Source organism: Podarcis gaigeae, assembly GCF_964106915.1.
Source record: "Podarcis gaigeae genome assembly, chromosome: 9".
In the NCBI taxonomy this organism is placed as follows: Eukaryota; Metazoa; Chordata; class Lepidosauria; order Squamata; family Lacertidae; genus Podarcis; species Podarcis gaigeae.
In genome coordinates, this window is record NC_139685.1 from 59,014,111 (window position 1) to 59,038,423 (window position 24,313).

General features: G+C 43.1%; 1 protein-coding gene across 6 annotated transcripts in view; it reads left to right on the forward strand.

Annotated features, from left to right (window-relative positions):
* Positions 1–24,313, forward strand: part of PPP3CA (protein phosphatase 3 catalytic subunit alpha) — a 185,760-nt gene that overhangs the window by 87,757 nt on the left and 73,690 nt on the right. For all 6 annotated transcript variants that reach the window (XM_083756625.1, XM_083756623.1, XM_083756620.1 and 3 more), the window contains exon 2: positions 2,062–2,262. In XM_083756625.1, coding sequence (XP_083612751.1) covers positions 2,062–2,262 — 201 coding nt within the window. The remainder of the gene's footprint in view (positions 1–2,061; positions 2,263–24,313) is intronic.

The window sequence follows — 24,313 nt, forward strand, 5'->3', positions numbered from 1 at the left end:
GAGATATGAATATTTATGTGTGTATATGTATACACACACACACCTACACAATTACAGGTTTGAAGCCAACTTAAAATAAAAAGAGCTGGTAAGCAAATAAATCTGTGGTGCTTTCCATGGGATCCGGGGACATGTCAGCTAATACTCTTCCCTTTCTTCTTCATTTGATTGTCTCTGCAGCAAATCTCGAGGGGGAAGGGAGAAGGGCAGGAATTGCATAGGCACGAGAGAATGGGGAAAATCCCGCATGCAGGATTTTGGTGCCTAACAGCCCCCCCCCTCTGCAATTGCTCTCGTGCTCCCCCTCCTCTCCTGCTGGCTACCTCTGGACCCCCTCCTCGTCACTGAGTAATTCACCCCTTCCTCCCTGACAGGGAGGGCGGGCCCATTTTGTGGTTCACCTCAGGTGCTCTCCCTCAACTCGGCGGCAACTCAGAAGCAAGGCACGGAAAAGGATCCAGAAGCACCCCCCCCACACACACACACAAACACACACAAAAACCCCGCCCCGCCATTTCCCTCAAGCGCGCTCTCTCTCTCCCTCGCCTCAGGTGCCTCGCACACTGGGCTGAGGAGAGCGTGGCCTGGGTGGGCGGCTCTCGATGTCGCGCGGCGCCTAAGGGCGGGCGGGCTGCCGCAACGGCGAAAGCAAACGCGCCTGCATGTGGCAGGTGCCGGCGGTGGCAGTGGCAGCTGCGTCCACCTGAGGAGAGAACCGTCGCTGCACCCTAGCACACCTTCCTGCCACCGCCCTCCTCCTCTTCCTCCTCGCTCCCTGCACCATGAGGGAAGAGGCGCCGCCGTGAGCTGCTCGGCCGCTTCCTCATCGTCCTCCAGACGAGGCATCCGCCTCGCTGCCTGTCCTACCCCGGGGGAAGCTATGAGCCATGAAGCCGCCTGGCAGAACTTCCCTCCGGCGGCAGAAGAGGCAGCAGCAGCCCTTCTGCGGCCGCCGCTGCCTCCTCCTTCATCCCAGCAGCCGCCACTTCTCGAGCTCCGCTGCCGCCGCCGCCTTGCTTTGCCCGGCTCGGCTGCCCAGCTCCATCCCCCTCCTCTTTCTGGCGCTTCTGCTTTTCTGCTCAGGGTCCCCGAGGACCTGCGGAGCCGCGGCAAAGGTGTAAAAGAGCCGCATGCGGCTCCGGAGCCGCGGGTTGCCGACCCCTGTTCTATGTAAATACATTCAGAGAGGGCGCACCCACCACCTCCTAAGACAGTAGACCAGACCTTACTGCTTAGGGAGCTTCTCCTAGTGTTAAAGCAAAATCTGTTTCCCTGTTATTTCCATCCAGGGGCTCTAGCCCAGCTCTGTGGATCAACAGCAAACACGTTGGCTGCATCTTCTGCATGATAGCCCTTATTTGTTCTCATGCCTGCCTTCAGTCTTCTCTTCCCTTTGCAGGTCTATAATTGTTTATATAGTTTACAAGTCTTCTCAAGAGCGGTGTATTTGCACTTATTGATGTTTTGCTAGCGTTGCCTTACGTCCTGTAGGGTCTGTGATTTACCACCTTGGTTGCATTTTGTGTGGTTGCAGAAATATCCTTTGGTAGAGCCAAGCATTGCCAGGGGAGCATTGCCCAGGGGAAAGAGGAAAGTCCACAGTAGCCACAGTTACCTATCTTGAACTTGAGTGGTTTTTTATTAAGGTTTAGAACCTTTGCAAAGGATGCACCTTCTGTCTTTCCTGATCCTTTGCTAAGATGCATGGGCTAGCCATCAATGTCTTTTCAGCGTGAGAGCAGGGTGGGGTGAGTGCAGCCAGCCAGAGTGGCTGGGGCAACCCAGTCAAGTGGGAGGGGTATAAGTAACAAAATATTATTCTTATGGGATTTCGTTAAGATTTTAAACTAAAGTTAAATTGCTAGGGATTACAAAGTATACATAAGTGCTCAAGAAGCCTACTGACTACAAGAGGAAACAGTCTTATTGCCTGACAGTCTAATAAATATGGAAAGTTTATGAAAACCAAATTGGTTACCGGTAGTTTAAAAAAAACTTTGTTTTTATTGGGACTAATGGGTTTGCTTGGTGTATTGAATCCATCTGTCTTTGTTCTTGCAGCTGTCCCATTTCCTCCAAGCCATCGGCTCACAGCAAAGGAAGTGTTTGACAATGATGGAAAGCCCCGTGTAGATATCCTAAAGGCACACCTTATGAAGGAAGGAAGGCTGGAAGAGAGTGTTGCTTTGAGAATAATAACAGAGGGTGCTTCAATTCTCCGCCAGGAAAAAAACTTGCTGGATATAGATGCCCCAGTTACTGGTAGGTACAAATAACAATGGCAAAATAACAGGAATTCTGATGCAATGTGATCATAAAACATTTATGGAATGTTTTAACAGGAATTCTGATGCAATGTGATCATAAAACATTTATTGTACACAACACAAAGGACATTAAAAAGGATTCTGATCCATATTGTATTGGAATAAGGGTAGTTCAGTCCATTGTATATTTCTATTCTTTATGTTAGACTAGCCTTGAGTGGGACAGAAAGACATTTGCTCTATAGGTAGGAAAGTGCACAGTAATTGTTTCATTAGGGTCCTATGTCAAGTCACAGAACTGCTCTTCTATGGGGCAACATAACCAGTTTCTTCAAAGGTGCTCCTTAGTTATTTTAGTTAATTAAATTTATATATCACTTCACAAACCCTAAAGGAGCTCCAGAGCAAGTTACAAGACAATAAAATACAGAAATGCAATATAAATAGAGCATCTGTTTGAACAAAACAGGTACAGCTATACTAAAAGTTTTCATCCAAAGATTCACTTAAGAATGTAAAATATCTATCCTCTTCCAGCATGTGCATGAACACCAGAAACAAGGACTCAAAGCCAAACCATTTGTGCTGTCCAAATGCTTGGGAGAATAAAAATGTCAGCTTAAAATAGCCTTCACAATCTTTTTTCTGACAATAGTGCACAAGACTGCTTAAGCAAGTTCTTTGGGGTAAAAATGAAAAAACAAAACAAAAAAACTTGTCCATGAAGGAGGGCAGTGTTGTGACTTGAAATGCATTCCTCTGCAACTTTGATATCTTCCCTCTCCACTGCTTCCTGTACTATCACATGTCCTCACTTCCTCTGGCCTGCACCATCTGTAACCTAGTGTGCCGATCACAACCCACCATCCATGTAGAGTGGAATATTAAACCTTTTCTATGCTCTCTTTTGTGGGACGCGGGTGGCGCTGTGGGTTAAACCACAGAGCCTAGGACTTGCCGATCAGAAGGTCGGCAGTTCGAATCCCCACGACGGGGTGAGCTCCCGTTGCTTGGTCCCTGCTCCTGCCAACCTAGCAGTTCGAAAGCACATTAAAGTGCAAGTACTGTAGATAAATAGGTACCGCTCCAGCAGGAAGGTAAAAGGCGTTTCCGTGTGCTGCTCTGGTTCTCCAGAAGCGGCTTAGTCATGCTGGCCACATGACCTGGAAGCTATATGCCGGCTCTCTCGGCCAATAAAGTAAGATGAGCACTGCAACCCCAGAGTCGTCCGTGACTGGACCTATTGGTCAGGGGTCCCTTTGCCTTTACCTATGCGCTCTTTCACTGGGACTGCAGAAATGGGGCGGGAGGGATTATTGAGCACCTGGTAAACTGAAATACATGATGGTGGGGTCATTCCCAGGGGATATTCCCAGGGGAATTGAAGGAGGCAGTGGTGCGTCCGCTCTTAAAGAAAACATCATTAGATCCCTTAGATCTATCCAATTACCGCCCAGTCTCGAATCTTCCATTCCTGGGTAACGTGATTGAGAGAGCGGTTGCTGAACAGCTTGGTAGGTTTCTGGATGAAACATCTGCTCTGGATCCATTCCAGTCCGGCTTCCGCGCTGGTCATGGGACCGAGACGGCTCTGGTCGCCCTAACAGATGATCTCCGCAAGCAGCTGGATCGAGGCGGGTCGGGGCTGCTGATTCTTCTAGATCTGTCAGCAGCCTTCGACATGGTCGATCACGAACTCCTGGACCACCGCCTTGCCGACGTGGGGATCCAGGGCACAGTCCTTCAATGGCTGCGCTCGTTTCTCTCTGGTCGGGGACAGAGGGTGGCGCTCGGGGGGGAATTGTCATCGCGCCACTCCTTGGTGTGTGGAGTGCCTCAGGGTGCGATTCTCTCCCCGATGCTTTTTAACATCTTTATGCGCCCCCTCGCCCAGCTTGTCCGGAGTTTTGGGCTGGGTTGCCATCAGTATGCTGATGACACCCAACTCTATCTGTTGATGGATGGCCATCCTGACTCAGCCCCAGACACACTGGCGAGATGTCTGGAAGCTGTGGCTGGAAGGTTACGTGGGAGCTGGTTGAAGCTAAATCCTTCGAAGACAGAGGTCCTCTGGCTGGGGCGGGACGATATGGGATTGAGGGGGCAACTCCCATCTCTTGCGGGGGTGCAGTTAGTGCCAGCACCGTCCGTTAAGAGTTTGGGTGTAATCTTCGATACCTCCCTATCTATGGAAGCGCAGATTACAGCTACAACAAAGGCGGCATTTTTTCATCTCCGCCAAGCTAAGCAGTTGGCCCCTTATCTCTCTCGCCCTGACCTAGCCACTGTGATCCATGCGACGGTCACCTCCAGACTGGATTATTGTAACTCGCTCTACGTGGGGCTGCCCTTGAGACTGACCCAGAAACTCCAGCGGGTGCAGAATGCCGCGGTGAGACTCCTTATGGGGTCTTCACTGCGAGATCACATTCATCCGGTGCTATACCAGCTGCACTGGCTTCCGGTGGAGTACAGGATCAGGTTTAAGGTGCTGGTTTTAACCTTTAAAGCCCTATACGGCCTAGGACCCTCGTACCTACGGGACCGCCTCTCCTGGTATGCCCCACAGAGAAACCTACGGTCTGCAAATAATAACATCCTCAAGGTCCCAGGCCTCAGAGAGGTTAGGCTGGCTTCAACTAGAGCCAGGGCCTTCTCAGCTGCGGCTCCAATCTGGTGGAACGCTCTGTCACAAGAGACTAGGGCCCTGCGGGACCTGACATCCTTCCGCAGGGCCTGCAAGACAGAGTTGTTCCACCAGGCCTTTGGTCAGGGCGCAGCCTGACTCCCTCCTCTGGCAACCTGCACAGAATCTTGCTTAATTAGTTGCCATTAATTCGATTTTAATTGATTTTTAAAATGAAATATTTTTAGAATGTGTGAATATCTGATAGTTTGATTGTTTGATTGTTGTTAGCCGCCCTGAGCCCGGCTTCGGCTGGGGAGGGCGGGATATAAATAAAATTTATTATTATTATTATTATTATTATTATTATTATTATTATTATTATTCATTGTGGTGAAAATTGTGTTCATCTTACTGGGCAACAAGGTGTTCTGCATGACTTTTGAGAACCAGATGTTTGGTGTGTGTGTGTGTGTGTGTGTATGTCTTGAGTGCATGTGGCTGCGTGTACATATGTATAAGTAAACATCTTCTTGGTGGTTTATGTGGACAGAGGTCACCTGTATCTGCCAAATAAGGATGTCCACTAAGCAAATGATATTATTTTCATCAAGTCATCAATGCACACAATGTTTTACAAAGTAAACAGAAGCTGCAAAGGTTGGTCCTTGCCCCAGCAAGTTTTGCATTCACAACTGAACCTGTGCATACTAATGCCATTCCCCAAATCCAGCAGGCCAGCACACACACTTAAACATCAATCCAAACAGCTGCTGTCACTGAAGATGTATGGAGCCATGAGTGCACCCCCAGCTTGGTAGCTCAAAGAGGCACCAGAAAGAGCGGGGGGGGGGGGCAGGCAGGTGGTGGTGGGTGGGAGGCAGATCAGGCCAGGGCCAGCTTGAGAGAGTAGCCTTCCACTCATCCACCCATTCTGTGGGCAGAAGAAGAGGTCTGTGCTGATGGAGTGACCCAGAGGTGGCTGGCTGCCTGAGCCCACAAAACCATGCACAGTCTAGCTTAAGAGGAGGAGAAGGAGGAGGCATTTGGGTTGCAGCTTTGGTGATTTGCTTCCATGGAAAAAGGAAAATGATGATTGTCATGAAAGAAGACATTTAATAACAAAAAAAGAGAAAAATGTTAAAAGAAATAACAAATGAGGGAAAAGGAAAAAACAATCACAACAAAACGTTGCCAAGGGAATTAATGAATTGTGCTTGGTTAAAGAACCCGATTTTGCCCTAGGCGGAGAAAACTTTCCCACCCAGTCATTAATTTGCATGAAACGATTTGTGCCTTGATCTTTCTATCTTAATTGTCGTCTTCTTTTGGTTGTGTATCTGAATGGAAATGCATTTGCTTTGTCCACTGCATGCCTTTCAGAGAGCACAGTTCAGCAGATAGTTCTTCTGCAGAAACCCTGTTGAAATGAAGCAGTTTTGTAAAAGTTGCAGAATGTAGCTCCTATTCATTCCAGTGGGATTTATGGGGTGAATTTCCTGGTGGGTGGTGCCCTTTTAGTTTTTAAATCATGGCTCTGGAGTCTATATTTTCCTGTAGACAGATCATTTCTGAGGCTGTAATGAGATATGCATAAAACAATGAAGAAGAGGAGGAGGGGGAAATCTGCAGTAATTCCTAAATAAATAATCTACCCTTACCTAGGATGGCTATATTGACCCTTCATATGTAGCATACTTCCTTTGAACACCAGCTGATGGAAGAAACCATGGGAAAGGATGTTGCCTTCAAACCCTGCCTCTCGACTTCCCATAGGCATCTGGTGGGTCACTGTAGGAATCAGCATACCCAGCTAGATGGGTCATTAGTCTCCATCAGTGCTCTTCTTATGCTCTTCACAGTTGATTCCTTTGTTTTCCTTTTAAAAGTGACTGATACCCTGCTAAAAGTGGCAGTAAAACCTGTTGTATGTTAGGAACTTCTACTGATTCAGTTGCAGGGCTGTTCTGTTGTGCCTCTCAGTTTCATGCTCCAACCTAACTGCTTACCTGTGTATAGTCAGCGTTTAGGATTGTGCTGATATTGCTTCTCCCCATTGTCCATAGAGTGGGTTGGATGGGCCATAAGAAAGCAATGTTATCCAGTATCCTCTTAGCCATCTCTGTCCATTTCCCCACTGCCAATGCTCCTGTATTACAGTTTTGTAGATCTGCTGTGGATCACATTTGAATATGGTGGTGGTTTCTGGTTCTGTGCCAATGTGCCAGTAGACCAGTTTTTAGCAATGAGACAATGCAGAAGTGGGTGTATGTTGCATTGGTGCAACCAACTTGGCATTGTCCATGTTTTTGTGGGCAAAGTGGCCCCCTGGTGAAGCCCTTTAGTGCAGGCACTTGGAACCAAGTTCTGCTGAATTTAGCAAGACTCGCTTCTTAGGAAATACTGAATTTAACAAAAGTCTTGTAAGGAGCTATAGTGGAGGAAGCTTGATTGGGGGTGAGAGACTCTTTCAAGAACAGTTTTTAACACCTGCATGCCGTCTGTGTATATCAAGTTAAGCCAGAAGCTCAAAGAGACCTTCAGAAACTGCTTTACATTTTTTATATAAACTGAGCATGTACAAACCCTTCTTCTCTCAGTGCAGGATTTGTGTTGTGTTGGTTTCCCTCCCTCCTTCTCTGTGCATTCTAGTTTTAAATTACTTCATTGAATCTTCTGGGGCTCCCTTGGGAAATTATTGCAGTGGCTAATAGACCTTGGTTTCTAAATGTTTCCTGATGTTCAGCTTAAATTTTCCTCTGCTCAATTTCATCCAGTTGCCAGTATCAAAGCGAGCAGATTGCAACTGGCTGCTATTGCAGTATCGGCAGGGATTTTGCAAGTGATCAATAGCTGCTGTAATAAAGAAGTTTCACAAATGAGTTGTACAAAAGCCAATATGACTGCCAAATGAATTGAAATGTTAATATCAGATGTTCAAATGTTGTTGGTGAGGAGACAAAGCAGGCTGAACTCTGAGCTAATGTCCTGAGGGGGCAAAGTAGATTTATACTTCATTGGTTTGAAAACACATATTTGCTCCTTCTCAATTAATAAAGGACAGCCTCTTCAACTCTCCAATAGGCTCCAATAGATCAGCCTATCTGTATAACATTGTGTGATATAAATATATGAATTGTATTGGGTCTTCTGGATATTACTGAGTGAGAGGAGCATGATGAAGTGGTATACAAATTGTTGAAATGAATAAATATAATGTGACTAAAGTGAAGGAGCTTGTGACCGTGTGTGTGTGTGTGTGTGTGTGTGTGTGTGTGACAGAAACATCCAGCAACTTATGTAATCGAGTCTAGCTGCTTCTTAGTGCCATTTTATTTTTTTATCCTCTAAATAGGACATTGCCTCCATTTTAAGAATATCTTCCACAGTGTATATAGGCTTGTGTGTTATCAGATATGGAAAACCACAGTATGCTATGCAAATTAAGTAGATTTGCTCCACTGTCATTTGTGTAATTTTATTTTTTCATAAACATTTTTATACTTTCAGTTTATTTAAACACTTTTGGAGCTGGGCTTTAACGGCAATAATGAGGAACAGAAGTAAATGGAGTGTGAGAAATTCATAGAACAAGGATGGGGAACTAGTGGTCTTCCGGATGTTGTTGGACCACAACTCCCATCATCCCTTTGCATTGGTCATGCTGGCTGGGGCTGATGGGATGTGGAGTGAAACAGACTGAGGGAGCAACAGCTTTTGGCAATTTCCCCCCTTGGGATAGGAATATGGTGCTATCCAGGACACTGAACCCTACTCAAAAATTCTTATTCATGCCCATTTCAGCAACGCCCAAAGGGCAAGAAATCTGTTTCACTTTCAAGGAAAGGGAAAAGAAGGTTGGAGGGTGGGTAGTAGAAAGTGTGTGCTGTGCAGAGATATGCTGAATAGGCACAATGTCAAATGTTGCCACCGTGTTTCTCTGCAGCTCTTTTCTTTGGCACATTGTGATTGATGTGTGGCTTTTGCTGTTTTATTCTAAGCAGCCATCACTAAGCCTTTGAGCATGGTATCCAAGGTGGAGATGAAAATTTTGCATGTAATTCTTGAGCCCATGCAGGGATTCAAGAGATGAAACTGAGATGACTTGGCTGTCTGAGCTTCATTTCATCCAGGTATGGTACCAACTGGAACAACGGGAAAGTGAAGCAACAGAGTCCCATGAAACTAAGGGAGAGGCCTCAAGCTAGACATCTAAACATAAGCAGGAAGGCATCTCGGTGATGTGTGTTGTACTAATTGAGAAAGTGGGTGATACAAATACTGCTCTTTTGCCAATGAAAGAAGTACTGGAGAGACAGGCACTCTCCTCCAATAATTAATTGTTTGTTGTTCCTAAATAAGCCAGTCCACTTTGAGAATCCTAGATTTCATACTTCCTCAGTGTCCCCACATCTTGATCTGGAGTCCTAGCAAAACAGAGCACTCGTGTCCCAGATTTCAGTAAGCCTGCTTCTGACGCGGGCTGCTTTGGTATCAGAGATTCTGCCAAATGCTGATGTTTTCTAGTAACATCTGTTTAAAACCATCTCAAAGCCAAGAAAAGATTCAAATCTCTCTCTCTCTCTCTCTCTCTCTCTCTCTCTCTCATTATAGTAAACAAACAAACAACACCCAAGCCTCACCAACAAATTGAAAGTAAATAAATGTTGTTAATATGATTTTACCAAGCCAGAGGGGAAATGTCTAAAGTTCAGAATCTCTGTTCAGAAATGACACTTAGCTGCAACTACAGTAATCCTTATCTGAAATAGCAGAGTAAACCTTTTGTTGATTGGTCTAGATGAGCACTCTGAAAAGTGAATTGCATGCATGTGCACACACACACAGAGACACACATACATAAAGTCTTGCCAGAAGCCAACTCTGTTTTCTGTGCCTTTACTCAGGTCATTTTGCTTCTCATTTTTTAAAATTGCAGATGAGTTCTTTTAGGAGTTAGCAGCTGGTTAATACTTTGCAAATCCTAGGATAGCACTGGCAGGTGTTGCCTAATCTCTTCTTCACAACTATTCCACCTCTGTAACATGGCCAGCGGGTCTTGATTCCCCTGAAATAGCAAGGAATTAGCAGGACAGATTCTGGCCCCAGATGGGACTGCATTAAATACACTAAAATTGAGGGATGAGAGCACTGCTACATCCATTACATTGTGTTTGTGTGTAATATATGCAATATACGCAATATAATCAACACAGTTAAAAACAGCTCAGAAAATAATGGCAAATGAATTGAAATGAAATAAATGAGAAAAACATGTCAAAGATCTATTCACCCAGCTAGGAAAGCTTGTCGGAACAAATATGTCTTCAGCTGTTTCCAGAAAATGTAGATAGTGGGAATTTAATAATAAGAGTAATATGCAAACAAGCAGTAAGGTTTAACAGTGCAATGCCAACTGAGAATGGAACCTACAGTGTAGCCTATAATTTTCTGAAACATACGAGGGATTCTTGCAGTAGTGGAAAGTATCCCCTAAGATAGGACACTGCAAAGCACTTAATTGGGGTGGGGTGGGGGGTGCTGAAGGTGGCTTGCCTAAGGCTACCTCATGAGAGAGAAATAGAATCCAAGACCTCCTGCTTTGTTGTTCAAACTCTTACCACTATTTTATAGCAGCTTTGTAAAAGTCCATATGACTTCATCTTTGAGGCAAAACACAAGTTGTAAATGTGAGATATGGATGGTCATAGCCTTTTTACTCATTAAGCTGAGCTGGAAAAGTGTGTCTCACTTGCTGACCAAGCACTAGATATTCTACTTCAGCTTGGCTCAAGGAATTTCAGCCCTGTCAGCAGACTGCTTTGCGTTTGCAGGCAAAGGTTGGCACTTTCAATCTTAGTTTCTATCTCAGGTTAATATTCACTCTTTGGAATCCCCTCAATGTGGGACACCTGCCAAAGTAACATTTTAATTAACTCAAAAGTGGCATCCAGCCATGAGGCAATAACCTCATCACACAAGACATACTCGAATAAATAAGTAGAAACTCCAGTTCTTCTAACTCCTTATTACTTGGAAGCCCCCACTGAGCACTTCTATGATAGGAATGGAAGAGTGTTTTCTGGAATGTCAGTGCTGTATGTGCAAGTGTGTATGCTGTGATTGTAAAAATCAACAAATTAAAATGTCTGCTCCAAAGTTTAATGCGCAAAATGAATTTGCCCAATTCTTTTATAAATGCAATAATGCAAGATAATTTTGATAAGAAAGAAAACAAAACTTAAGAGTATCTGATTAGGAGACACTGTATTTAGCCCCTCTGTAAAGGGGAAGAGTTTTGCTAGAGTTGCCTCTGTAGTGCAGATCGTGGTATGGGATGTGACTGTGACAGCAGTGAGGAAGCAGCAGCCCCAATGGGGCATTAGGGGAGAACAGGGACATTATCATGATGGCTAGGGTTTCCTTGCCAACGTGAGACCAAAGGGTGAGAAATAAGACAACAGGGATGTTAAAGAGCATTTCCCACCCTCAACAGTGCAGTTGGGAGTTGTTCAGGTAGCACATGGGTAGGCAAACTCCGGTCCGCGGACGGTCCGGGAATCAGCATGTTTTTACATGAGTTGAATGTGTCCTTTTATTTAAAATGCACCTCTGGGTTATTTGTGGGGCATAGGAATTTGTTCATCCCCCCAAAAAAAATATAGTCTGGCCCCCCACAAGGTCTGAGGGATAGTGGACCAGCCCCCTGCTGAAAAAGTTTGCTGTCCCCTGAGGTAGCACCTAACCTTCCCATGTACCCTCCCTTGATGATGAGCACATTCACCAGGTCACATTATTGAAGCCTAGCAATATGTTTGCAGTACCTAATTGACTGTGGCCAGGTGTGTTTTTGGTCTTCCCTAGGATGCCATTACACGGGGCGGAGGGCAAGGAATTATATCAGTTTGGCTGACTGTTCAGTGGAGCTTCTCAAGAGATGAATCATGGAGGAAGGTCTAGAATCAGTAGGCAAGAGATTCCATTATCCTTTTGGGGGCCACACCAGGGTGGGATTCTTGGCAGCAGTGTCTTGAGTGGCAGCTGTTTGGGAAACACCATGTTGCTTTTTACAGAGAGGGCAGATTTGTCCAGAAGGAAGCAGCTCAGAATTCAACTGGGCCACACTGGAAGGGAAGAGCGAGAAGGGGCGCAAGTGTTCTTGAACAGCCAAACCAACTTTCTTGATCATAGAATGAATTTAATCTCATTGCTTGCCTGCATGCAAGTTATGTTAATGAGTGAGTAAAAGCTACAGCTTATTTAATCCTAGCACAGTGTCTGCTTCATTCTTTCTGTCTGCAATAAGGTGGCAGCCGACTGTCCCAGCCGCATGCAATGATCCAGCTTGAAGAGTGGCTTTGGTGCCTTGGACAGTTGGCTGCAAGAACTTGGGAAAATCCCAGAGCAGCTGTGTTTGGTCTCCAGGGCAAAATGCCACCTGTACCAGTCTTTAGCTGGCAAGCAGTCCATGGAAAGCATTAATATATCAGCTCTAGGAAAGCAAGCATTTCCTGATTACTAGCCAGTATATTCTCTGATTATGTTCTTCACCCAAATGTGTTTAAGTGTTCTTGAAGCATAATTGTAAAAACAGGGTTAATATAGTGCTTATTTCTAAACTGCAGTTGTCTTGTTTACAATCTGATTGAACAAAATTGTTATTACTATTACATGGGATCATTAACATTGGACTTTTGAGTGACATATGCAACAAAGAAGTATGTTCCTATTTTCTGGAGGTCAGTGCTTTGCAGGTGTCGTGATCATATACCAGCACATTTCCCCAAAATAAGTCCTAGTTGTATTTGTCTGTTTCGTTAAATAGTCTACTAGTTCCTTTCACATCCCTGCCGGAAATGTGGCCTGGAGGTACCACACACTATTTGGGGGAAATTACCACTCCATTGTAGTTTTGAACCCAGGTCCTGTATAGTGTCTCTTAGAAGGCATGCACACACTCCAAGAGGCTGCTGATGAGAAAAGTGGAGTTTCAAATAATTCAAGGGAAAATGGAAATAATAAATAAAGATGTACAGTTGTGAGAGAAAAAAGAACAATAAAAAGGGTACTTTATAGCATCCCCTCTAATGATGCTAATGTTAATTTTACTGCTGTGGTGGAAATTGTATTTCCTCTGACTTTATCATATTAAGAAAAAACCTCTACAATAAATAGGTTGAGGATTTCTCATTAGGGTAATCTAAGTGTACCACCCCGTTGTATGTTTCTGGGGGCGCAGAGCAATGGAGCTATTCTAAGTCTCTCTCTCATTTCTGCAGCCGGAAATTCCAAAAGCATGTTGCTGTCTTTTTACCACCCCAAAAATTAATACAGTGGTACCTCGGGTTACATACACTTCAGGTTACAGACTCCGCTAACCCAGAAATAGTACCTCTGGTTAAGTACTTTGCTTCAGGATAAGAAGAGAAATTGTGCTCCGGCGGCGCGATAGCAGCAGGAGGCCCCATTAGCTAAAGTAGTGCTTCAGGTTAAGCACAGTTTCAGGTTAAGAACGGACCTCCGGAACGAATTAAGTACTTAACCCGAGGTACCACTGTATTCTATTCAGCTGTTAAGGTTGTATCTTTTGGCCTAAGCCTACCTTTGTTACCTGTAAGATATAGGGGGCAGATGGAACTGACAGCAGCAGTTTGCTTTGCGTCAGAGAGCGTAGCATCACATGAGGTGATGTCAGAACAGAGGGACTCATCATTTCCATTGCACATGCAGAGCTCATCATAGAGCCTTCTGGATCGATGTGCATTGCTCTGTCAACAAATTCTGTTTAATGTGACGAGGAGGAATTTACGCTGCTAAGGGAAACAGCTGGCTGAGTTACTTTGTTTGGATTTCTGCCTTTATTTTTGGCTTGCTGAGTAGAAGAGCAGGTATCTTGTATCACATCGGTTATGCCATTCCAATGTTTGTGTTAAGTGATTCAGAGAATTAATGGAAGCTAGACATGCATTTAGTATAAGAGACAAATGAGCTGTCAACATGGTCAGAAGGGTGTCTGTACAAGCTGTGAGATAACTCTTGATGGCTGTAAAGGAGCCCCAAATTATTATTAATATTATTTTTTTTAAAAATGCCTTAGCATTATGCAGTTCAGATGAAATTGGAAATTGTGGGTTCCTGCTACATGAACTAGGCCCAGAGACACTGAGATAAATAGAAGCATCAGCTTGTGTTTGAAACTATTGTTTCCTCGTGATATTCAAACTTTGGAAACTGTGGTTAATTTAAACAATCCTTTCGGAAAAGGTTAAGTACAGCGGTGCCTTGGGTTACAAACGCTTCAGGTTACAAATGCTTTAGGTTACAAACTCCGCTAACCTGGAAGTAGTACCTCAGGTTCAGAAGTTTGCTCCAGGATGAGAACGGAAATCACACGCCGGTGGCGTGCCGGCAGTGGGAGGTCCCATTAGCAAAAGCGTGCCTCAGGTTAAGAACAGTTTCGGGTTAAGAACGGACCTTCAGAACGAATTAAGTTCGTAACCCGAGGTACCACTGTACTTGAAACCAGTTTGATCCTGGCTGTTTTAACTTTCATTTAAACCACGGTCCCCTGATTTCATGTCATAAGGAACTGTGGTTGTGGTTGTTTCAGAGGAAGCAAAACCTTTACATCTTATCATGGGTGCAAAAGAGGATGGATCTAGAGAACATACGACCCTAAGACTTGCATTGGCTTGTTCACATACTAGGAAACCATGGTTTCCCATTACATCTCAATAGGTATTGCATATTGCTCAACTGTCCCAATTTAAGCAGGACATTCTAGAATTACAGAAGCCATCCCAGCTTCTGATTGGATCACAGAATGTCTGATTTTTGGTTCAGTGCTCTGGTGCAAGTCAGCTGGCTCATGCAAGAACACTGGAACAAAAAACGCTAGTTTCTTGGTCTTGTGCTTTGCCATAAGTCAGCTGGCTCCTGCGAGAGCCCAGGACCAAAGAAACGAGTGTCCTGATTTGGATCACCTTGATGCTGGAGGGTATGGCTTTGCTGTACTAAATGTAGCCTATGCAATGTTTTAGTTGAGCTAGCATTAACATTCTATTATGTCAGTACTGAGCCCATACAGATAGTCAAATTTCCTGGTGATCTCTTTTACTCCAGGGAATCTTGAGGGTCTATCTGATTCATTCTCTCATGTAGTAGGTAAAGTTTCACTATATATTAGGTGCAAATGTGTGTTAGAATGGTCATAAATTCAGTCAGTACTGTGGTGTTGCACATGCAAGCGGTATGTTTGGAAAGATTTATTTTTGCCCAGTAAGAGATGGAACATATTGAACAAGCCTGGATGTTTTTTTTTAAATGGGATTTAGTTCTTGAGCACACATGGAGGAAATGACAGGCTTTAATTTGCCATTGCACCATTAACAGTATTATTTTGCTGTGTGACATCAATGATTCCGTCAGACAGTTCAGAAATCATCATTTGCCTTCTTACTGCAGCAAAAATCACCATTAGTTTTAATTGGAAAAAGAAGGATGTCCTGTTAATCTCAAATTGCTTACTTCAGAAATGCAGTAAGATTAACAAACTTGATCAGTGTCAGAGAAAGTAGATAAATAGATAATAGGCTTGGTGATAAATGGAGCATTTTCATAAGGTACAGAATTCTGTACGGAATTCAGAATATTTAATAACATTACAAATATAATTGTTTTGATTATGTGTTCTAAAAGATTAACAGTTTGGACTAAACCTGGCTTTATATTCATTTGTGGAAATATAATTAATGAATGTGATGAATTCAGTATAATGAAATATAATGAATTTTGCCAAAAGGGAGGTTGCTAAAAGGGGCTCTTTTCTTTTTACAAATATATACTAGTAAAATAAATAAATTTTAAAAGTAAGCCATATAAACAGTGGCCACATTAATTATCACGTGGGTGTGTGTGGGGGGGAATCCCAGTTTTGTCTGATGTGTTACAACTAGTCCCTAAGTTTTCTTATTCTATATCATAAGCATCCTCCAGCAGTTCAGTGGTGGAACCCTTCTCAGAATTTGATCCTGAGAAGGAGACAGATCCTTGTACAAAAACTGTCTTTGAAGAAACCTCCATTTTATAATTGGGCTGCCAGGGGTTGAGAGGGACAACAACACTGCAGAATGTTATTAAGCAGAATAATACCTTGTGTGCAATATATTCTTATTCCTAGGAGAGTTCAAAATGATAAGCTGGTTATAAAATTTACCTCTGTTCCTTCATAATTCTCTGCAGAAGAATCATAAAGCCAAGGGTAAATGCGAAGATACTTAGAATGCGTTTAGCAGTGGCATCAAGGCTCCTTTTGCAAAATAAATGTTCTGGGTCACCACGGCCTCCATCTGAACAAAAGGTTGCCTGTACTTGCATATGAAATGAAAGCAGGAGCCAAGAAAATGCAGTACTTAGCGTGACAGTTGCCATATTGGTGAGCAAATACATGACTGAACAGCTTTCACAGCTTGAGCTCTTCACAATACAGCTACAATATTCTAGTTCATGAAGTCAGCTGCTGAATGATTGCATCGCTAAGAGCAGATTTGGTTGATTTTTATTTATTGCATTCACATTCCACCTTTTCCTCCCAAGGAGCTCAAGGTGGGCTACATGATTCTCCCACTCACTTAATCCCAACAACAATCCTATAAAATAGGCTGAGAGGCTCAAGGTCCTCATCCAACACTCTTAATCACTTCACCACCACTAGCTCTAGCACCAAAGGCGGCTTCTGAACAGTCACTGCAAGCTTGAAAGCAGAAACTGATCTGAATGCTTCAGCCACGTAACTGATATCATTATCACGAACACCATTAAGATCATAGCGCAGCAAATAAAGCATAGCACAAATACTCATTGATGATCCCATTATATACTGAAATGATTCATTCCAAATCTGGAAAGCGGAGGAATTAAATTATATATATAATATGCTTTTAAATGTGTTTTCAAAAGCATGAGATGTGCAAATAACAAATATACCTGAACCTTTCTTTCCTTGACTAAAGGTTTCCCAGCTTTTGCAATCCTTAGTAAGTGTATTTTCAACAACTTCAAAATCATGAAGGCTACAAACACAGGGTTAAGCCTAGTGTTTTTCATACTCGAGAGTAGACCCATGTGTTGTATCCAACGTTAGTCATACAGTAGACCCATTGAAATTAGTTGACATGACTAATGTAAGTGTAGTAATCTCATTGGGTCTTCTCAGAGTAGAACTTAATTCAATGTAGTCCATTGAAATAATGGACTTAAATTAATTTCAGCGGGTCTACTCTGATTCAGCTGGATATCACTCATAAAATATGAGGGGTTTCCCCCATGGATTTGACAAGAGTATGCTACCTGTAATGTATTCTCTTGAGAGATAATTTGCCTACTGCTATTTTAGAGGATTTGAAACAATGGTTTATGGGAGACTCCACTCTCTCTCCTCCCCCTCCTTTTTTTTTTTTTTTTTTTTTTTGCTGCAAGGACTGCTCTCCAGATACACACTGCTTGTACATTCAAAGCCTATTGCATGGTGTTTATGGAAGGAAATGTCAGGTTCTTTAGTCAAAATAACAGAAAGAGAATTCTTAAGATAGTCAGTGCCATGGAGGTTGCGTTGCTGTTTTCCTCTTTTATGTCTTCAGAATGACTGGGAATGGTTGTATTGACTAGAGATTGTCCTAGCAGGAGGCAAACCTGTGAACTGGTTGGAAGAAGGAGATTAAAAAGTAAAGGATTAGTATCTCTTGGAAGACAAGTGTGTACATACCTTAAGTTCATCACTTTAAAAAGGATAATGTTGAGACTAAGGTTTTTTTCTGCGCACCATGTCCACCATGTGTAGACAGAGGTCCGGTCTGCACAACATAGCAAGTCAGTCTTCCGAGACCACAGAAATGTTTGGGCAGCCAGGGAGGAGCTTGTGGCCACTTTGTCCTCCCTCCTTGTTGTTTTGACTGCCACACTGTTCTGAGTGTGTCATCTGAACTGGGACTCGTGTCTAAACTCTCTCCTCACTAACCACAAGCTGCAGACAAGGTGTATCCCTTGCTTATGATTAGCAGAGAAAGAGCTTAACCCATGAGCCTGGGTTCAGACAGCACACTAAACCAAACTTAGCTCAGTGCAGCACCATAGTAAAAAAGGCCAAGGAGGAGCACAGCAGCTACAATCTCTTCTCCAGAAACCTGTACATTCAGTTCGGTTTACTGTAACATGTGATCCAGGTCAGATTGTTTCATAGAGGAAAGGAGAGCTCTGGAATGCCTTCATGAGTCTATGTTGATTTTTTTGAAAATTAAAAAGGCACCCCAGTACATAAAACAGGGTGTGAATAAAGTACTGTGCACTATTTGCTTTTGTTCAAGTAAATACCCTCCAGGATGTAGGGCTTGGAAGGTGTGATTTTTAAACTACTTCAGGATATTTTGCCTTTGTAGTTGTTCAAGATACAATTATTCAAGCCAGGACAGAAATAAATACTCTCTCTTGCTGCCCCCTCCCCGCCCCCAACAATCCTTTATGTTGTAAGCTTCCATAAGACAGCCGTTCATTACGAAATCCCTCGCTCTGTGCTAGCCTTAACAATGTTTCCAGAGACACTATAGGCATTCCTGTGAACTGAATTGGAAACACTGACCAAAGAAGCTCTCCCTTCCCCCTTTCTCTGCTGTCTGTTTGTTGTGCAATCAGTGTGTAAGATCTCCGAGATGAGATTGCCATGTGTGCACTGTGGAAAGGTCAAATTACATTAGGAGGAGCAGAAGTAGAGACATCTTGTCCCTTGCCAGCCATTTACTGTAATAGCTGTTCTATTAATTGAAAAAAAACCCTCTCCTGCTGTCCAGCAAACAAAACTCCAAATCCTCTGTCCATTCAGTACTTGAGAGCATTTGGAGCATTCAGATCGAGGGATTATCGTTGTAGCAAAGGACTTCAGAGAAGCATATCTGAAATGTGCCAGTTTAGTTGCCCTGAAGTCCTGTCTTCCATGTGCTGCTGTACATGCAAGAAGGCATAAAATCATTGTCAGTGCTGCTTGCTAAATGTCTTTACATAAGAAGTATTCATAGACATTCAGTTTCTGCTGCTTCCATATTTGTAAGCCTATGTGGACTCTACGTGCAGGTGTCTTCATTTCCATCCCCGCCCCTCATTCCTACTTCATAAATGTACTGTACAGTACTTGAGTACTGTGTTCATTCTCTATTGACAACATGTAGGGCTGGTTAATGACAGTGGTACCTTAGGTTAAGTACTTAATTCGTTCCGGAGGTCCGTACTTAACCTGAAACTGTTCTTAACCTGAAGCACCACTTTAGCTAATGGGGCCTCCTGCTGCCGCCGCGCCGCCAGAGCACAATTTCTGTTCTCATCCTGAAGCAAAGTTCTTAATCTGAAGGACTATTTCTGGGTTGGCAGAGTCTGTAACCTGAAGCGTATATAACCTGAGGTACCACTGTATTTCTATCAGCTAATGGGTACAGGGTCAAGCGGTTACTTGCATTGTGAATGAGCCCTAACAGTTGCAACACCACAATTGAAACTTTTACACAAGTTTTTACAAATCCATTCAATCTATACATTCAGCTAATCATTGATCAAATGGTGTATGTGTGTGAACCAAGCTATAGCGCCAAACTGTGGCAAAGTTTACTGCTTTCTGGCAAAGCCCCTGATCATATAAGCATTTGTCAACATGGCATGAGTGGTATGCAAGTTATTATCCTGTTCCCTTTTTTTGGTAACCTTCTCTCCCTAACAACAGTGTCATATGTGTATATGTGACAATGGCTTGTTTCACACATCACATTGAACCATCATTTAAAACAAATTATGGTTTAATGTGAATTCTGCTCAAAAGTCTCTGCAACACTATTACACTGATCTTGCTGCTGCCATGCTGTTGATGAAGCAAACCAGAACCTGCTTGCATTGTTCAGACCCAGACCCGTGGTTTGTTTCCCCCAATCAAACCATGAGTGGTAAATGAAGACAAATTGCTCAAGGTTTGGAGAGAGAAAAAACCTTGGTTCACACAAAACAGCAAACCCAGACCCTGGCTTATTTTGTTCACAGTGTGGCTGGCGTGTTGCAGGAAAACCGAGGGAACTTTTGTATGATGTGCACCAGCACACTGCTTGTTCACATTAAATGATAGTTTGTGAAACAAATCATGACTCATGTTCATACAACACTCGCAGGGGCGGGAGGCATATTCACATTTCATCCATGGCTTAAAACCAGCTAAGACGTAGCATAATGTGTGGACCAGTTCATAGCGATGAGTTGCTCTGCTTGATGAGTCAGCTCTGCCAGGGGATTTACAGAGCCAGCTGAGCAGGGCTGATTGACATTTACAGCAGCCTTGATGGTATCCTTACACTTCAATGCTTAACCAGATTTGCAGCAGCAATGTAGTAGAGGAGGCAAGGTGAAAAGTCCTGACTGTGCAGGAAAGCAGGCCAGGTCCAACATTTGCCAAGCCCTTTCAGGCTGGCCTAGTGGTAAAAGCTGATGCTTCTGGAATCAAAAGATTCGTGGTTCTGGATCTGACACCCATTCTGTTGATGTGTGGCTGTATCTGCCTACACTTGGTCACTTAACTGTTGCTGGCTCTCCTGTCTCTTTAGCACTGGGCCCTCCATCTTTCTCAAGCAGCAGAAATAGGCATGCATCATGGCATGACCAAAACAAAAGAAAAATAAAGTTATTTTATCTACTGCTGCAGTTGAAGTACTTCTTCCTCCCTTTATAAGTGTCAAACCAGGGGGCTTTCTGGGATTGCATATAGAAATGATATAATTTTCTGCCTCTTGTACTTTGAATCAGGCTTTGTATATGTTACTATTAGCCTTCATGGAATTCAAGTGGGCTGCCTTGTGTATTTGACAACAGTACTAATGTTAACAATGGCTAAGGCAAAATAATGTTACTTGCATTGTGTCAGCCTTATCCTTTTGTTTTTGTTGTCCTGGAGAGTTGCATCCTTGATCTATCATTGCCTTAATGACCCATTTTGCTTTTTCACAAGCTCTAGTATATGTACAGAAGCAAAGCGGGCCAGTGATCACATTTTAGCCCCTGTGACATAGCTGAACTCATAGACAGACCTTATGTACAGTAGAAACCCAGCACATGGAGCAGAGTGAACACTGCTTGGACACTACAGCACCATTTATGAATATCAAGTATGTTAGGGGACAGCAAGATCCACATTGGGAATGTCCATCTGTTCTCTCTGCTGAAATTCTTTCAATTCCATTACTGGTAAATAAAGGATCACATGTGAGCAACAAGAATCAGCACTTCATTATCAAGCAGACAAACCCTCTACAAGAAACTGATTGTACTACTTTTGCAAAGTTTACATATATTAATTTATTTTTTATTATATATTGCTCTTGATGGGAAAGAAAATTATTGATTGCTAAGATATCCTAAAGGACCAGTTTTGCCCAGAAGCAGGCAATAAGCAAGTTAGTTGGGAGTTGCATTGAGTTCTGTTTTAAAACAAGATTAAGTTACCCTCTCCTCACCACCCCCAGTGAAATGGAATTGGTTTGTCTCAAGTCAGGAACAGTCTTTGCTAATGTCCTGCAATACTAATATCACTCATGATAGTGTTCATGAATCTATGTAAGTTCCCACATCCATTGCAGTCAAGATGCTTCCATCTCTAGACACTCAGAAAAAGTGTTCACCAGTGACCCTAAGGTAAAGGTAAAGGGACCCCTGACCATTAGGTCCAGTCGTGACTGACTCTGGGGTTGCGGCGCTCATCACCAGTGACTCTAGGATGGTGCAAATTGTGTCCACAAATATCCCAGCATAGTGGCAACCAAACAACCCCACAATAACACAGCAATCAATGATACAATCACAAACACAAAAACATCAGCTTCACCCACAGTTAAACATTCTTACATTCAGTTTATTTCATTGGGATATATTAAAAAATACTGACATGTCTAACTGTTCGTCTGAAAGCATTTGAACATAGATAGTTGCCTCACCTTTTCTGGATTATGGCTAAAGTTGGTGCCATTTGTTTTAATAAATCTCTGTTGTTGTGTTTGAATTCTACTGTCGGCTACCAACTATGTGCTTTTTCAAGCCCTCCTTATTGTGCATCATCTCACAATCCTAATTTACACACAGTCTTGACTGAATGAAGGATCTCAAAGAAGTTTATTATTTGAAGAGCAGGGAATCCATCAAAAACATGTAAAACCAAAGTTAAGCATTTTTTTTTCCCCAACTACACTAGTGTGTGTTTTAAGTAAATCTGTAGATTATGCTGGCTCACAAACCAGCAGTAGAATGAGACCATGTAAAATTAATTAACTGTCCACTTCTTAGCGGGTCAGAAATAGGCCATCCTTCAAAAAACCACAAGCAAGCAGGAATGACAGATTGTTCTGGAGAAATCATTTTACTGCTGAATAAACCTTGCTCCTAATAATTAATAATCTCGATTCCAGTGGCTGGAATATCTAAACAGAGCCCTGTCTGATAACACATGAGAAGGATGAAAAGTATATTTTTGTTAACAAAGGGTTCAGTTGTGTTTGAGAGCACTTCCGTTTTAAAACGTCATGAAGTGAATACTGCCAAATATATTATTTCCTTAATATGTTTTTATACTCTCTATAGATACTCTGTAAAGGATAGCAACAGACTGATAAAATGAATCCATTGATAGTCTTGTTCTGCTCCATGTATTAAGGAATTGCATAGAGTGCAGCACAACAATTGTCCTTTGGATTGTTTATACTGGATTCAGTATTATTATTATTTATTAAATTTCTATACCAATCTTCATCCGAGCATCACAAGGTGGTTTATAATATACAAACACAAAATAACATAGTAACAGACAAAATCCATCACACACACACACAGACACAAACACACACACACACACACACACAGAGAGAGAGAGAGAGAGAGAGAGAGAGAGAGAGAGAGAGAGAGTTTTGAAGACCATGGATTGTTTAATTAGCCAAAGGCCTGGGAGAAGAGGAATGTTTTTGCCTGGTGCTTAAATATATGTAACAAAGGCACCAGCCAAGCCTCCCTGGGGAGAGCATTCCACAAGCAAGAAGCCACCACAAAAAAGCCCTCTCTTGTGTTGCCACCCTCCAGACCTTTCATGGAGGAAGCATGTGAAGAAGGGCCTCAGAGGGTGATTGCATGGTCTAGGTTGCTTAATATGGGGAGAGGTGGTCCTTAAAATATTGCAAACCTGAAGCATTTAATGCCTTATAGATAAAACCCAGAACTTTGAATTGGACCTGGAAACTAACTGGCAGCTCGTGTAGTTTGGCCAGAACTGGCATTATATGCTCAAACTGTCTTGTCCTGGTGAGCAACCTGGATGCTGAATTTTGCACCAGCTGAAGTTTCCAAACAGTCTTCAGAGGCAGCTCCACGTATGCCATGTTGTAGTAATCTAACCTAGACAGTGGCATAGCGTGGGGGTGCAGGGGGGCCGGCCGCATCGGGCGCAACATCTGGGGGGGCGTGCTCCACGGGTTAGGGGGCGCAAAATCCACGGGTTAGGGGGTGCAAATTACTTGCCTTGCCCTGGGTGCTGACAACCCACGCTACGCCACTGAACCTAGATGTAAGGAAAGGGTTTCTGCACTATTCAGTGTTTTGAAGGATCTCAGTTAGAGATTGTGTCTTTCAGATACCTCACTGGTTATGTAGTCCCATACAAATAATATCCCATGGCATCTGTTCTAGTGGTGCGGCTCTGGTAATTTTGGACACAGGACTCAAGGGAGTCCCATTGTCCTGCTTCACTTCAATACAAAACATACAGTGAATGTTTCTTCCCCCTTGACAACCTTGATAATTTGTTAGCTATACTGCTGTTGTTGCTGTTATCATCTTTATCATCGATCTGCTACCACTACCATGGACATATGTTTCTTAATGGGAAGCTTGTCTAGACATGTATAGGATTGTGCTGTGAATTACAGCTATACAGGACTTCTGGAGACACAGAAACACATATATGCTTAGAGACAGTCAGTTTTTTACTTCCACATGATGAGAGACTGCTAGGTGTAATCTGAAACCCATATAACATCAAGTAGAATCTGATCTAGTGAAGTCTCCCATGCTCTCTCCTGCATTCCATTTTAGGTTTGATCTGAGATCCAGTCCATGTTTGAAAGGATGCATTCATCGCGAAGAGTAGTTTTCTTCAACAAATCAAAACAGAGGCACTTTAAATAAGTGTGTGAGTTCTATTCTTTCTCTATAGCCATGGTAGGAGCAAAATAAGCACTTCAGAAGGCATTTGATCACAGGGAGGTCCCAGCAGAGAGTCACAGAGTAGAGTAAAGAATGCCAAGTAAGAAACATCACAGCCAGATTATGTGTGTTTCTCACAGATCCTTCTGATACTTTGAAG